Raw genomic sequence first — 15,390 nt, 5'->3', positions numbered from 1 at the left:
CGTGTGTCTTGATGTGACCGAATTTTGGAAAAATCACCCTTATTGTCGCATCTGAAATAATTAGAATTTTTTGAAACTAGCATGGTGCTGTTAATAGTAGAAAACCCTTTTCATATATTTATAAACTTTTTCTTGTAGCAAATTCATGTGCTATCTATGGTTTATTCTACCATTATATTGCTGTGTTTCAGAACTAAATATTAATGTGTTGAATAAGGGTGGTTTTCCAAAATTCGGTCATTTTAAACAGGCTGTTAGACCAGGTGTCTTACAGACCTTCATCACTTGTGCTGCAAAGCCTTACTTAATAAAATGAAACAAAAATAATTATAGGAATGTTATTGCACTTACATTGATACATGTAGCCTTAAAATATCACAGATGTGATGATCACACTTGATGTCTGACTTTGTTACCATATTTGTGCAGAATCTGTTATGGCATTCCCATGGAAACAAGACTTGTGGACAACTTAGTACTTTGTAATACAGAATAGTTAATTAAATAACATGGTCTGTTTCCATTAATCATGAACTGTGATGAACATGATGTAAATATCATGATGTGCGGTGACTAAATATGGTTATTTTAGCATGATTTGTATTTTTCAGTGCCAGTCAATTTTAATATACTGTTCCCTTAAGTTTGCGGATTTCCTTTTAGAAAACCAAATTATTGAGCTAGTTAATTTTGTTTTCAAAACAAGTTAATTGTGTATCCTCGATGAGGTAGATAGTTTCATGAACACATATGCACAAAAACATAGTTTTGTGCTACCACTGTGCAAAAAAACACAGCTAGTTCATGAGCTTTAAATATGGATTAAGTACCTCAGAATTATTTTGTTAGTACAGTGTGCTACATACTTTTGAGGTTACACCACTACTAATGAGGGGTCCGCAACTTGTGAAAACCCTGTACGAGATTTCACATCTTTAACTTTTCCCAACATTTCAAAGATTTTATGACAAGATTTGATTTCAGAGCAAAAAAAATTGTGGCATCTCGAAAAATTAGACCACAAGACGCTTAGTATCCGGAAATATGTGGAAACCTAAGATTTCACATTTAGAAACCTATAGAAGCCATATGAAAGTTCCATACCAATGTAAGGCATAACACACATAATGCTAAATATACATAAAATACATGGAATTTTATAACAATTTTTCATGATTTCAGATTTTAAAATCAGCTAAGATTTGATATTTCAACAAGATTTCAAAGAAGCTGTACAAAAGAGTTGTGGACTCCTCGACTACTGAAGAAGTTTTGAAAGAATTATACTTTAGGTACAGACCATCATACCAATATCATAAAATTGTTTTATATAGATGCTATACATAAAACTAACAGTGCAGAGTTCTGGTTTTATAGCCCCATAATTATTTTGGTTTACAGGATTACTTTGCTTCTTTGTATCAGCTATATATACATGTAGTCTCATTTCAGCATGTATGATGAGGTGTCTGGCTTTGAAGTAAGCAAAATTAATGATGATTAGACTATAAGGCATGTTATGACCCATCACATGATGTCATACACTTTGATCATCACATTCAGTGTAAATGTCACTAAGAGATATAGCATTATTTACTAAGTATCATTAACTTTATGCATTTTCTTAACTATGATAATATAGCTACTGTGAAATAATAATTACCAGGTAATTGGAACATTAGTTGCCATGAAACTGACAGCTGCTGTAAAGCCATTACAGTGTCTTGAATGATCCCATGTAGCTAAATGATTATATGAAATGCATAGAATAATATTATGTAATGATCTTGTTGTAGTGCTTGCAGTTGCATGCTCCGTTTCCGCTGTTAAACAGTTAAACAAGCCAAAAACAGCAGGTAGAGAAACATCATGTTCAACATGTGTGGTCTGTTAGGCCTCCTTAACTCCTGAACCATTTGTGACAAGTTCCACATTGTGCGTAGCCCCCTTTCTCTAAGTGAACAGGCAGTATGGTGCTCACACATGTACACTTTACAGGTTACTTAGATACAAAGTTTCTGGTGTCAGCTACATATGGTTGTTATTATAGGTACTTACCTTCTTACATCAATGTTATGAAGTGAGCACACCATGTGTAGGAGTATTAATTATCTACTGTTTACACAAGAAATGATTCAGTAGAATTAGGAAGTTGCTGATGACATAGTATGTACTGTTGAGCAAACAGTGAAACCTTTTAAAAGATTTCAGTACAGTATAAATTGACAACAACAGTGTGACAGGTCAGTCATTACTATAACACAGTGGTGCTATGATGGTACTGTTAGTATTTGTTTGGTTATTAGCAACCCTGCAGGATTCCATTGCTGCTATCCCAGAGGACATCAGGCTGGTGAACAGTGGTTCTGATTATCAGGGCGTGGTGGAAGTGTTAGTTAATCGCAAGTGGGGTAAGATTTGTGGCGATGATTTTGAGATAAAGGATGCCCATGTCATCTGCAAGACACTAGGCTATTCTGGTGCCATTATCACCCATAAGAGTATCTACTATGGTCAAAGTAGAGGCAGAGTTTGGAAACTGAACTGCACTGGAGAAGAAGACAGCATTTTTGACTGTGACATTGTAAAACCAGATCAATGCAGTGACCAACAACAAAATGTTGGAGTGATATGTCAACATTCTCCACCTGTTAGACTGACCTGTCCATACAATAAGACTTGTAATAACATTGCCAGAAAACGTGGTCCTGATCCAGGAGAATGTACCCCATCTGTACATGTTGAGGGGATTGTTGAAATTTACTATAATGAGAGATGGTGGCCAGTATCAGTTGATGAATGGGATGATGAAGATGTGAATGTGGTGTGTGGTCAACTGGGGTATCCTGTGAGCTTTGGAACTGTGTCAAAATTGACAGACCTTTTACCACGGAAAATCCGTGTCAGTAGACAGCAGAAGAATCAATTCAAAAGGACACACCTGCAAAAAGTCACATTACAGGGCCTGGGTTGTACTGGTACAGAGAGAGATTTAAGCTTATGCCCTCATCATGGATGGGGTCCATTTGATAATCCTGGTGGTAAAGTAGCTACTGCAAGATGTGGATTCCATCCTCACCCATCCTGTGATGGTGCAAATTATCAAGTGAGCATTTAGCTGTATTGTTTCGATATAAGTGTGCTTGTGTGTGTACACGCACACGTGTAGCTATAATGGCCATATACAGTTACGTAGCTTGCAACCAGTTTCCTTTAATGTAATTATTTGAACAAGGCTGGCCACACAGTAAAACAACGTTGGAATGTACTTTACTATTTGCCACCAGAGTTTTAAACTAAGCACTGAAGTTTGTATAGGATCAAATGTTGTTAGTAGCTATTCATTACTCCTAAGTTTACCAAATCCTAACTTTACATTATAACTCTCTACAACATCATATGGAATACTATGTAAGCATACACGAGTCAAGTACACACTATATAGTGTACATGGGTACGTACAACAGCAATAAATTAATGAAAAGTTTTGTTGGTCTACTATTTGTCCAGTCAAGCATTGTTTTTGCTAATGTGAAGGATATCATTTTATCTTTCCTTGGTGTTGTATACAGCCATTATACCGCCTCAAATCTGGAGTAATGCCATGGATGGGAAGAGTAGAGGTGTTGTATAACAATCAGTGGGGTACTGTCTGTGATGATGGATTTGATGATAGCAGTGCTAATGTTCTGTGTCGATCACTTGGTTATGGTAATGTTGTTACTATTACTAAAAGAGCTGGATATGGCCGGGGAATTAGAAAGATCTGGTTGAGTGATGTAAAGTGTGATGGGACTGAATCACAACTACATGATTGTAAACATCTTCCCTGGGGTAGCACTGCTTCATGTAATGGTCATAGTGGAGATGTGGGAGTCGAGTGTAATGTACCAGATATCTATCATGGACAGAAATCACCAGTAAGTGTGTATGAAGATATTCCCTGCAGCAGTATTAGAATTTCATAAGACATGTAGTACTCATTAAATAGTTACAGTGCCATAGTGTTGTATTTGGTATATCTTCCATAAGTACAAAGTTATAACACACAAGTTTATAACATCATAGTTAATAATCTGTTTTACATTATGCAGGTTCAGTTTGTGTCTACCGTCAACAACATCAATGATAACCATGTTGAAGTAGCTGTTTCCAGTAACCATGGTTATGGTCTGGTGTGTTATGATGATGTAGATACGATGATGAGTAGTGTATTGTGTCGTTCACTACCTGATCCTAAATTTTTAGTAACTTACCAATCCAGCAAGGTAGCTAGTTATACAGGTTAGTAATGACTCATTGTATAGTGTAATTGATTGAATAGAATGTTGTTTTACAGGACAAAGATATAGAGGGAAGTTCGTTTGTAAGGGAAATGAGCTAAATGTTCGTGAATGTGATATGCAGTTTGTACCTGTATCACAATGTGATAATGGAGACCTACTGATTAGATGTGATAAAAGTGTGTAACCCATGGTAGAGACCGCACGCACGTGCACATACACACACACAAACACAAACACACACATGTGTGTATTGCTTTCATATAGTTGTAGTGTCATAGCATGTAGTCAACGTGACAATAAATGCTCTAAAAATGTGTAAATAGTATGTAAATAGACATTTTAATTGTTGCTATTTATCATCTATTCATGCAGAATTACCGGATCTTGTTCCTATTCTCTCAACGTTTAAAAAATCTCTTCGCTCAAGATATGATTTTACACCAATGAAAAGACTTCAGTGTGCCTTAGAGGAGAATTGCCTTGCTAGTGATGCTGTTGGACTGCCAGATGACTCAGTCAGAACATTGTTGCGATTTGATTTACTCACAATGAACTATGGTTTGAGTGACTTTACCCCAATCCTTAATCGGCGTGAATGGATTTGGCATTCTTGCCATGATCATCATCATTCTTTTGAAGTGTTTGCAGAGTATGACTTGTTGAATCTTAATGGCACTAAGGTAGCAGAAGGCCACAAAGCCAGTTTCTGTCTTGCTGACACAGACTGTGATGCTGGTGGACATTCTTGGTATAATTGTGGTAGAAAACAAGGAATATCTAAGAACTGCGGTGACACATATTCTCGATATCTGGACTGTCAATGGATAGACATCACAGGTGTACCAGAGGGTATCTACTCTATACAAATCAAAGTTAATCCAACTCAACTAGTACCTGAGAGTGATTATAGCAATAATGTCATCCATTGTACTGTATCTATGGGCAAGAAACGCCTTCAGGTTATACAATGTTCCCAATATTGTGAGTTATGAATGATGCAAGCATGAAAGTATAACATGATTTAATGCATGGCTATATAGTTGCACAACATTACCTAAATTGCATCAGATTAGAAGTATATATAGGCATTACTTTGTTTCATTTCATTCCACCCACAATGTAGTGCATTTAAACATACGAAATGTAGTAATTTTTATTATGTATTCTTCTGTACAGGACATGACAAAGTTGTGAACTACTTTCCTACTGATGCAGAGTTTTTGGTTAATTGCAATAACTGTAAATATTATTAAGCACACATTAATCCACTAGCTACCATCTCACTAGTGTACATGTGTATAATTTTACTATAATCATGTGTATAATTTTACTATAATCATGTGTATAATTTTACTGTAATCATGTGTATAATTTTACTATAATCATGTGTATAATTTTACTATAATTGAATATTGCAGCATAGTATATTAAATAATAAAACTACATGCAGTGTACAGTACATTAAAACTGTTATACAGATACTCTTAAAAATTGTGTTGTGCTGAACATGTAATAACTATAGATGAAGACCGATGAATCTTGTTACCCAGTAGAGTTTCACATGTAAAGGTCTCACTAACCTTGTACCTGTTAAGGAAGTTCTAGGGAGAATGTATCAGAAAAACACTGTAGCAATGTAGAGAGTGTACATGTAGTCGTATACAGTGTGTGATGAAGTAGTGTATAGCTTCCTAAAAGGCAGAAGTGAATGGATTTTCATTCCTAAAATGTAAAAAGTAGATTAAGGGAGAATAAGGGTGCTACAAAAAAGAGCAGTCAGATGTGATTCTAATATAGAGCAGTAAAAACTACTCTAGTAGAATATTCGTAATGGGAAACAATTTTAAAATGGCATTAAAGAGTAATAATTATAATGATGAAACATTTAGTATGGAGCTAAATCTAGTGTTTATTGGAGAATTTAGAGATCACTACAACACCTGACCAGCCATAAAGCCATAATTGACAATAAGAACTTATAAAGAGAACCAAGGAAACATTTCTGCTGCATTATCCATAGAAGCCACTAAAATTTGAAGCATTCTACTGTTCAAAACTGTCAGCGGTTCAGACTGTAATAACTCACTACCGAACCACATTGGAAAATCCTAGATACATGTATGTTCCTGTATGAGAATGGGGCTATGGTCCCTCACTTTTATTGTTCAGTGCTTCAGCAGACTTTTAGTAACATGTTTTGACAGGCTTACTGTAGCCTTATATGTGGGTCCCTAGTGAGATAGTGACTATAATGCAGTTAACCATAACAGTTATATTATATAACTGTAAGTAGCTATATACTGAATTTATAAAAGTTCTAAAATACAAATGGGTGTGCTCATAGAGCACCAGAATAGGTTGTATGCTCCTTTGGCTCCATGTTGCCCCATGGTTGCTTAGTAAATAGAATAATACCTTTCTTGCGCATGTCACGGCATGTGACAGACAATGATCGTCGTTATATGCTGTAATAAAACAGTTAACTTTAATAGAGCAATCAAGTCATGACTACTTTATTACACTACTTCAAAGTGGTACATATTCCATGAGCAACAATACCTTTACTGGCTTACAAGTTTTTATTATCAGATATTAGAAAGTGAATGCCTAACATTGCTATGTTTAGTGGAATTAGCATTAGACTACATCTTCAACAACCTTGCCATTTTGTGCGCAACCAAAGCATACCATTTTTGCATTATAGCTTCCCACCAGGTAGAGTAGGCCACACAACAAATTTGATCAAATTTGCAACAGTTGGTGTAACTTTCTCATCCAATTTTAATTGGTCAGCACATTATCTCCACAAAAGCTTATCAAACACTAGGACTCATCAGATGAACCTTTAAAACTATCTGTATCAATGCTAAGAAACAACTATACATTGCACTAGTTTGATCTCAACTTCTGTACTGTTCACAACTATGGAGACCACAATTAATAAAAGATATCACCATGTTAGAACACATACAACATAGAACTACTAAATACATCTTAAATGACTATAATTCATCATACAACTCTGGGCTGCAAAAATTGAATCTACTGCCACTTATGTATATCTACGAACTTCATGACCTAATTGTTCTTTATAAAACTTTTAATAAAATCACCAACAGATAACTTTAATATCAATCATCACATCACTTTTGCTAGCAGTACTATGAGGTCTGGAACCCACCAAAAGTTAATTCACCAAAGGACAGCAACAGCAACTCAACACCATTTTTACTTCAACAGAATTGCGAGACTTTATAACTGTTTACCAGTCTTAGACCTATCATTATCTACTAACACAATCAAGCATCACATAACTAACTACTTCTGGACTCATTTTACTGACAATTTTAATTCCGAGAGAGCCTGTACATACCATTTTCTATGTCCTTGTTATCATTGCTCTATAGGGAACCAATCCCAACCAACTTCAATCAACTGTAATTATTAGTAGCTATAGCTGTAATAGTGTAAGTAGTATGTAGTTGTAGCTAATAAGTATTGTAATAATTTGTGTGTACGTATATTCTCTCTGGCTGCGGGTACATGTTGCCCACAGGCCATTAATGCAGGCGTAACCTGCATTAAAAAGCATTTAAAATTAAAATAAAATAACAGTTCAACTTTTTGCATTGATTTCTTCATTTTTCTCTTCTTATGCTATATGGGGCTTCAATTTCTTATCACACATTTTACGAAAATTGCCATAAAACGCAAACGTGTAACTTGATTACCTTGATCTTTGGCACAAATGAAGAGCGTATAAAGGTGAATTCACGTACCAAGTTTGCTGCGAATCTGTTATTATTCAAGGAGTTATGAGCATTGATTCACATTTCTTCTGTCAAGACTACAGGGTAAACCGAGAATAGGAATAACTTGAAAATTGGTAGCACTGCCTTTTGATAGTTTGAATAGCAGTAGAATTACAAGCAAAAACCAAACAAGTGTAAAACCACAGGATTGAGACTCTATCATACAGTGTAGCAGTCATTGCGTGGCAAAAAAAGTGCACAAAAAATGTCAAAAAAAACTTATATGCCAGAATTCGAACCAGGAACCTCCATACCCAACACCTGCATCCTTAACTATTGTACCACAGCTATCTCGACTGATCACTTCGCATAATTTCTGTTTTATAAATGAAATTCTAGTTTAAATCTGCATGCTTAGCTATAAAGAAATGTTTGCTACCATTAGAAGTACTGGAACATTCTATGTATCATTGTATGTTCTATTGAAAGTCATCAAAAATGTACATTCTATTAGAGTATTACAATAATTATTATCAAATACTGAAGTAAATCATGCAATGAAATACATTTATAAGTTTGTCATCAATAATCCAATGGCAAATCCAGAATGGGACATTTGGGGCAAATGTCCCCCTCTGTGGAAGAGGCATACTTCTTTGATGGAAATTCTATATACCTTATCAGACCAAAATTGGTTTATATAACTCATGAAAACTACATTTTACTACCATTTATTGCAAACTCACCTGAATCCAAAATTAAAAGAGATTAAAGAGCAATCAAACTGTCACTCGGCACCTTCGTGCAAAAATCAACCTACTAGGGAGTGATCATTGTTGCTTAAAACATAAAAATCTGCTCTCCCCAACCACCTACAACTTAGCCTGTTTGCGCCCCTCCCCTTGCCAGCTCCTGGATCCGCCCCTACAATCATCATTGTTTTGTATAGAAAAGAAGAAATGTGAGTAAAATAAACCCCGAAGTCAGCCATACGCTGGTTTTGGGGCCTTATAAAGTACAAAAAGAAGTGAATTCCACACAAAAACAGCCAAGCTGTGAAAAATAGTGCAGCCTGAAAAAGCTTGAGGGAAAGAAATTGTGAAATCAAAGGTGGCAGCCAAGAAATGGCTGCAATGATGTTAATACTAAAAAAGTTTAATAATGGCTGTGTGCATTGTTAAATATTATTACCATTAACATCATTGCAGCCATTTCTTGGGGGCCAACCTTTGATTTCACAACTTTTTTCACCCAAGCCTTTTCAGGCTGCACCATTTTTTCACAGCTTGGCTGTTTTTGTGTGGATAATATGTGACCAGATCTGCGAAAAGAAGTCTTATAACTTTTCCAATTGCATGTACTTGGCAATTCATAACTTGATTTGTGTGCATGGTACCAGCCTGAAATTTGGTCACTTTACATTCCTAACATAGCACTATTCCTGGAGGTATGTTTAAGACAATGGGTTAAATGCATCATGAGTTATGACTTGTCAAATGTGGAAATTTGGAAAGGCTATAAACCCTCCTTCGTAGATCCAGGCATATATATGTACTAACTACTTTTCAGTTTAACATTGTATTCCTCAGTATGCCCCCGAAAAGTCAGGAAAGTCCAGTGGTAACTTAATCCTCCAGCAACATTTGAGCCACAACAACAAGTGGGAAGCATATTTGAAATAATGCTGTGCCATACTGCTCCTCTGTAAATATTTGTATGCCATAACATATAAATGTCTACCACAGTTAATGGTCTATTACTGATAGTACAACAGCATATGCAACATTTATTTTAGCTGTAATTTTGCACCATGTACAAGCTACACAGCGATGTACTATATTTCCCATAGCACTTACAGATATATTCATACTTTCATTAAATTACATTATTGTCAATATACAGACAGCAGATAATATACATCATATGTTTAGTAAGTGATATGCATACATGCTTAAATACAATCTGATCTGCTATACTATTATAAAATTATATAGCTATACAAAAATAATATTAATGTCAATATAATTCAAGATGCTAGCATACTTCTGTTTCATGACCTGTTTAAAAAACAAACACAGACATTATAAGTATATATACACGTAATGCTACTAAATTGTTACATGTACAGTGCATGCATATAATATGCAATCACTTATAAAATGTGTATGTTCTATTAGAGTAATTTCTCTGCATGGCTAACAGAATTTCTGTGTTCATATTTGCCCATATGCTTACACCTAGTGAATATACATTGAGCAGAAACTAGTTTGGATATGATATTTCCTTAGTGTATACAGTAGGTGAACAAACTGTAAATGTTTTAACCACAACTCACCAGATTGGGAACATTGTATAACCTGAAGACGTTCCTTGCTCATAGATACAATACATTGGATGACATTATTGCTATAATCACTCTCAGGTACTAGTTGAGTTGGATTAACTTTAATTTGTATAGAGTAGACACCCTCTGGTATACCTGTGATGTCTATCCATTGACAGTCCAAATATCGACCATAAAGATCGCCGCAGTTCTTAGATATGCCTTGTTTAGCACCTCCACAGCGATAGCGTCGAGCACCTCTAACATCACACCGGCTATCTTCAAGACAGAAACTGGCTTTGTGTCCTTCTGCTACCTTCGTACCATTAAGGTTTAACAAGTCATACTCTGCAAACACTTCAAAGGAATGATAATGAAAATGACAAGAGTGCCAAATCCACTGGCTGCGGTCAAGAACTGGGGCAAAGTCACTCAAACCATAATTCATTGTGAGTGAGTCAAACCTCAACAATGCTCTGACTGCACTCCCTGGCAAGCCAACAGCATCACTAGCAAGACAGTTCTCCTCCAAAGCACACTGAAGATATTTCATCGGTTCAAAATCATGTCTAGGATGATGTCTCAGAGAATCTTCAAAATTGGAAAGAATAGGGACAAGATCTGGAAGTTCTGTAAAAAAGCACACAGAATAATTTGAGGTAATATTATGGATGCACACCACACACACACGCACGCACGCACACACACACACACACCATCGATACACACAACATACTTTTATCACATCTAATCAGTAGGTCTCCATTATCACATTGTGATACAGGTACAAACTGCATATCACATTCACGAACATTTAGCTCATTTCCCTTACAAACAAACTTCCCTCTATATCTCTGTCCTGTAAATTAACATTTTATTTAATCAATTACACTATACAATGAGTCATAACTAACCTGTATAACTAGCTAGCTTGCTGGATTGGTAAGTTACTAAAAATTTAGGATCAGGTAGTGAACGACACAATACACTACTCATCATTATGTCTATGTCATCATAACACACCAGACCATAACCATGGTTACTGGCAACAGCTACTTCAACATAGTTATCATTGATATTGCTCACGGTAGACACAAACTGAACCTGCATAATGTAAAACACATTATTAACTATGATGTCATAAATTTGTGCATTATAACTTTGTACTTATGGAAGACACCGGAAGATATATATACCTAATACACTATGGGACTGTAACTATACTTATGTATATGAATTTTGAAATTCTAATACTGCTGCAGGGAATATCTTCATGCACACTTACTGGTGATTTCTGTCCATGATAGATATCTGGTACATTACACTCGACTCCCACATCTCCACTATGACCATTACATGAAGCAGTGCTACCCCAGTGAAGATGTTTACAATCATGTAGTTGTGATTCAGTCCCATTACACTTTACATCACTCAACCAGATCTTTCCAATTCCACGACCATATCCAGCTCTTTTAGTAATAGTAATAGCATTACCATAACCGAGTGATCGACATAGTACATTAGCACTGTTATCATCAAATCCATCATCACAGACAGTACCCCACTGATTGTTATACAACACCTCTACTCTTCCCATCCATGGCATTACTCCAGCTCTGAGACGATATGATGGCTATAGAAGGAAAGATAATAATTTTAATACAACACTACAAAATTAACATCATTTAAATGACAGTTACCATACACATGTGAGGTCATTGAAAAGTGAAAATTAATAAGATATAAACAAAAACTAGCATTTTCATGAAGTACTGTAAGTGATATCATAAGCAGCGTACACATTGTTGCTCATGAAGAATTATATCAAATGTCATTGTCTACATATTTGTCTACCAGAACAGACACTGTGTAGTTGTATAGTTAATTTTATTAAAGTACAAACCTTTTATCAAGCTGTATAGTCACATTTAGCAATAGGAACTATAAACACAATGTGGTTATCGATAATATTTTTTCTGAAAATCAATTGTTAGCTATAGCTTTGTTTTGAAGTTATGTATGTATTGGCAATATTTATTACTAGCAGTTAGGGTGAATTGAAGCCATGTGCAATGTCCAAAAATCACCTTTCAAAAAAAGCATTGAAAAGTTCATGGTTGTCCGAAGGAATTACATGCAGTCATTTGGCAGTCACACTCAGTTAGCTAGTTGAACATGTTTCAGTATGCAGAAAATCATATACTATGCAGTTATAACTTGCTGTAATTGATGTTGATGGCTAGCTATTGTTGGTAATTGATCAATAAATTAACACTTTATAAAAGGAAAACTCATAAAACTATATTGGATTGAAACAATTAGCACATGATCTGTTTGAAATGTAACCAAAGTAAACACTACTAAATGATGTTGCATGCTTCAAAGAATCAGACTGCATATCTTTTGTTACCTATGATGTCACAATAACAGGCTACATGGAAAACCAATCAACCCACACAATGTGTTGACTACAGCAGATTAGGATGTTGTAACCAAATTGGGGTCTACTAGCTAATGCCAGTCAAGTGTGCCAGTGAGTTCATTCCAGACCACCAACTCATTATACACAACAAACTAAAGCTAAAGCTAGCTATAGCAGGAAAAGTTATACTCAGCTTACCTGTTGACATTTGTCTTCACATGATGGGTGAGGATGGAATCCACATCTTGCAGTAGCTACTTTACCACCAGGATTATCAAATGGACCCCATCCATAATGAGGGCATAAGCTTAAGTCTCTCTCTGTACCAGTACAACCCAGGCCCTGTAATGTGACTTTTTGTATATGTGATTTCCTAAACTGCTTCTTTTGCTGTCTGCTGACATATGATCCACGTGGCAAAATCTTAGCTAATCTTGACACAGTTCCAAAGCTCACAGGATACCCCAGTTGACCACACACCACATTCACATCTTCATCATCCCATTCATCAGCTGATACTGGCCACCATCTCTCATTATAGTAAACTTCAACAATCCCCTCAACATGTACAGATGGGGTACATTCTCCTGGATCAGGACCACGTTTTCTGGCAATGTTATTACAAGTCTGATTGTATGGACAGGTCAGTCTAACAGGTGGAGAAGGTTGAGGTCTGTAACACTCTACTCCGACATCTTTCCTATGTGAACACTGACGGTCCTCTGTTACACCACAGTCAAAGATGCTGTCTTCTTCTCCAGTGCAATTCACTTTCCACACTTTGCCCCTGCCTCTACCATAAAAGCTGCTGTCATGAGCTACAAGTGCGCTGGGATAGCCTAATGTCTTGCAGATGACATGGGCATCCTTTGTCCCTAGTCCATCGCCACATATCGTACCCCACTTTCGATTAACTAACACCTCCACTCTACCCTGGTAGTCAGAAGCACCGTTGCTCAGCCTGATGTCCTCTTGAACAGCTAAAGAATTCTGCAGCATAGCTGAGATCCACACGATTGCAAGCAGCGCCGTCATTATCTCTTTATAATCCAGTGTAGCCACTAACTATTATTTTTTTTTAAACTTGAGGGCTAAGTATTCTAGTGGCTGCTTTTATACTGCATTGTGCATATCCACTTCCGGTCTTGCGAGACTTCCTGATGACCTCTTTTTGTTTCCGTCCAAGGTTTCACTGACGTACGTAGCTAGTAGTCTGGTAGCGCCCGCCCCTGTGCGCCCATTAGGCACCTACGTACGTCAACGACTAATCTTTAGCTACCAACAAACAGAGTCTTTGCCCATAGGGGGCTAGACTAGCTACAACTACGTATATTAAGTCATCTTTGATCCAATTTATTACCTGCATTCAGATTACAAAACTGTTGATAGATAGATAGGTGTTAAATATATATGTAGCCATTGAATTTCAAAAACTAAATTGAGGTGTTAACGAGGGTGCTAATACTCAGCTTGTGTTAGCTTCTTAGCTTGAATAAATCCTGTTTTTACTTGTACTACAAAACTAGATCATGAGTATGATGAAGTAGTAGTACCCATGAGTGGTCACAATTCTACGTAGAATTTCATCAATTAATAATGAAAAATGTATGCATATCGCCTATTAACAGAACAATTTCACATACTTACAGGTAGACAACACAAAGTGAGGTAGCTACGTACATAAAGGCAGCATGTCAGGGATGGAAACACTAAAATTTTGTTGACTGCACAGACCAATTTGCAAGTGCCAGATGAACAGACCAAGAGATGGCCTAATCTAGAGACTCTTCAGTTCGCTTGTTATGTGTTCACTTGAACCTTTTTGTAATTGCCAATAATTATCTCACCAATGCAATAAGCTATGAATTTCAAATTTGCACTGTTAGGAAGCCCCACACAAATTGGCACCAAAACCACCTTGTTGGGTAACAAGACAAAAAATTATGAAGCTATAAAGTTCCTGTACATTGCTCATCCAGTTTGACACATGGGGTGCTGTGAATATAGCTCAGATTTGTGGTAAACTCACATCATAGTACATTATCCCACTGGTTGATGTACTGTAGGTAAGTGACTGATTGTGTTAAGGATGTGGTCAGTGACCAAATCTTATTCATAATCAAGTAATTGTAAATTATTATGTGTTAGAGTACAAGTTATACAAGTCTAACAGGTGAGCTAATGGAATCAGTCTGTTACTTAGAAACACTGTCATCATACAGCATAGTTGAACTTCCTGTTGTATTCCAGACAACTAACTGGTCATGCATAGACTTGTTTTCATGGAAGATCAGCATTATGTCACGCTGTGACAGTATGTGATGTGTGTATGTGGTGTGTGCATATCATGTGTTGTGAGGCAACATAGCCAGTTGAACACTGGTCTGGTGATCACAAATTTCAATTCTCTGTGATGTCCATGGCCAGTTACTGTTGTTGTTTCCTTGAACAAGAAACAGCCAGTCTACCCAGCTGTATATTGGAAATCAACTGCATGGGAAGCAAATGCCTAATTGTCTTGCTTGGATATTATATGTGGAACTTTGGGTTCCACAGTCTCTATATAGCTATATCCATGATATTTTGACAGTCCTATTGTGAGTTTTA

The 15,390-nt window shown here is 36.4% G+C and overlaps 2 protein-coding genes across 2 annotated transcripts; one reads left to right on the top strand and one right to left on the bottom strand.

Moving 5' to 3' along the window:
- The first annotated feature begins 2,262 nt into the window (after positions 1-2,262).
- LOC136257092 (lysyl oxidase homolog 2B-like) lies at positions 2,263-5,839 on the top strand. Its single transcript, XM_066050215.1, has 6 exons — positions 2,263-3,106; positions 3,573-3,920; positions 4,095-4,284; positions 4,340-4,462; positions 4,659-5,267; positions 5,463-5,839. Coding segments are annotated over exons 1-6 (2,106 nt in total). The 5' UTR covers positions 2,263-2,272; the 3' UTR covers positions 5,465-5,839.
- A 4,051-nt stretch (positions 5,840-9,890) lies between these two features.
- On the bottom strand, positions 9,891-13,875 carry LOC136257091 (lysyl oxidase homolog 2-like). The gene is made up of 6 exons (XM_066050214.1): positions 12,982-13,875; positions 11,647-11,994; positions 11,276-11,465; positions 11,098-11,220; positions 10,374-10,991; positions 9,891-10,095 (listed from the first exon to the last, which is right to left on the bottom strand). Exons 1-6 carry the CDS (start codon positions 13,816-13,818, stop codon positions 10,073-10,075), a joined length of 2,139 nt encoding a protein of 712 aa, XP_065906286.1. The 5' UTR covers positions 13,819-13,875; the 3' UTR covers positions 9,891-10,072.
- Positions 13,876-15,390: the final 1,515 nt, after the last annotated feature.

Source organism: Dysidea avara, chromosome 5, assembly GCF_963678975.1.
Source record: "Dysidea avara chromosome 5, odDysAvar1.4, whole genome shotgun sequence".
NCBI classification, from domain to species: Eukaryota; Metazoa; Porifera; class Demospongiae; order Dictyoceratida; family Dysideidae; genus Dysidea; species Dysidea avara.
This window is presented reverse-complemented; position numbering and strand designations above follow the sequence as displayed.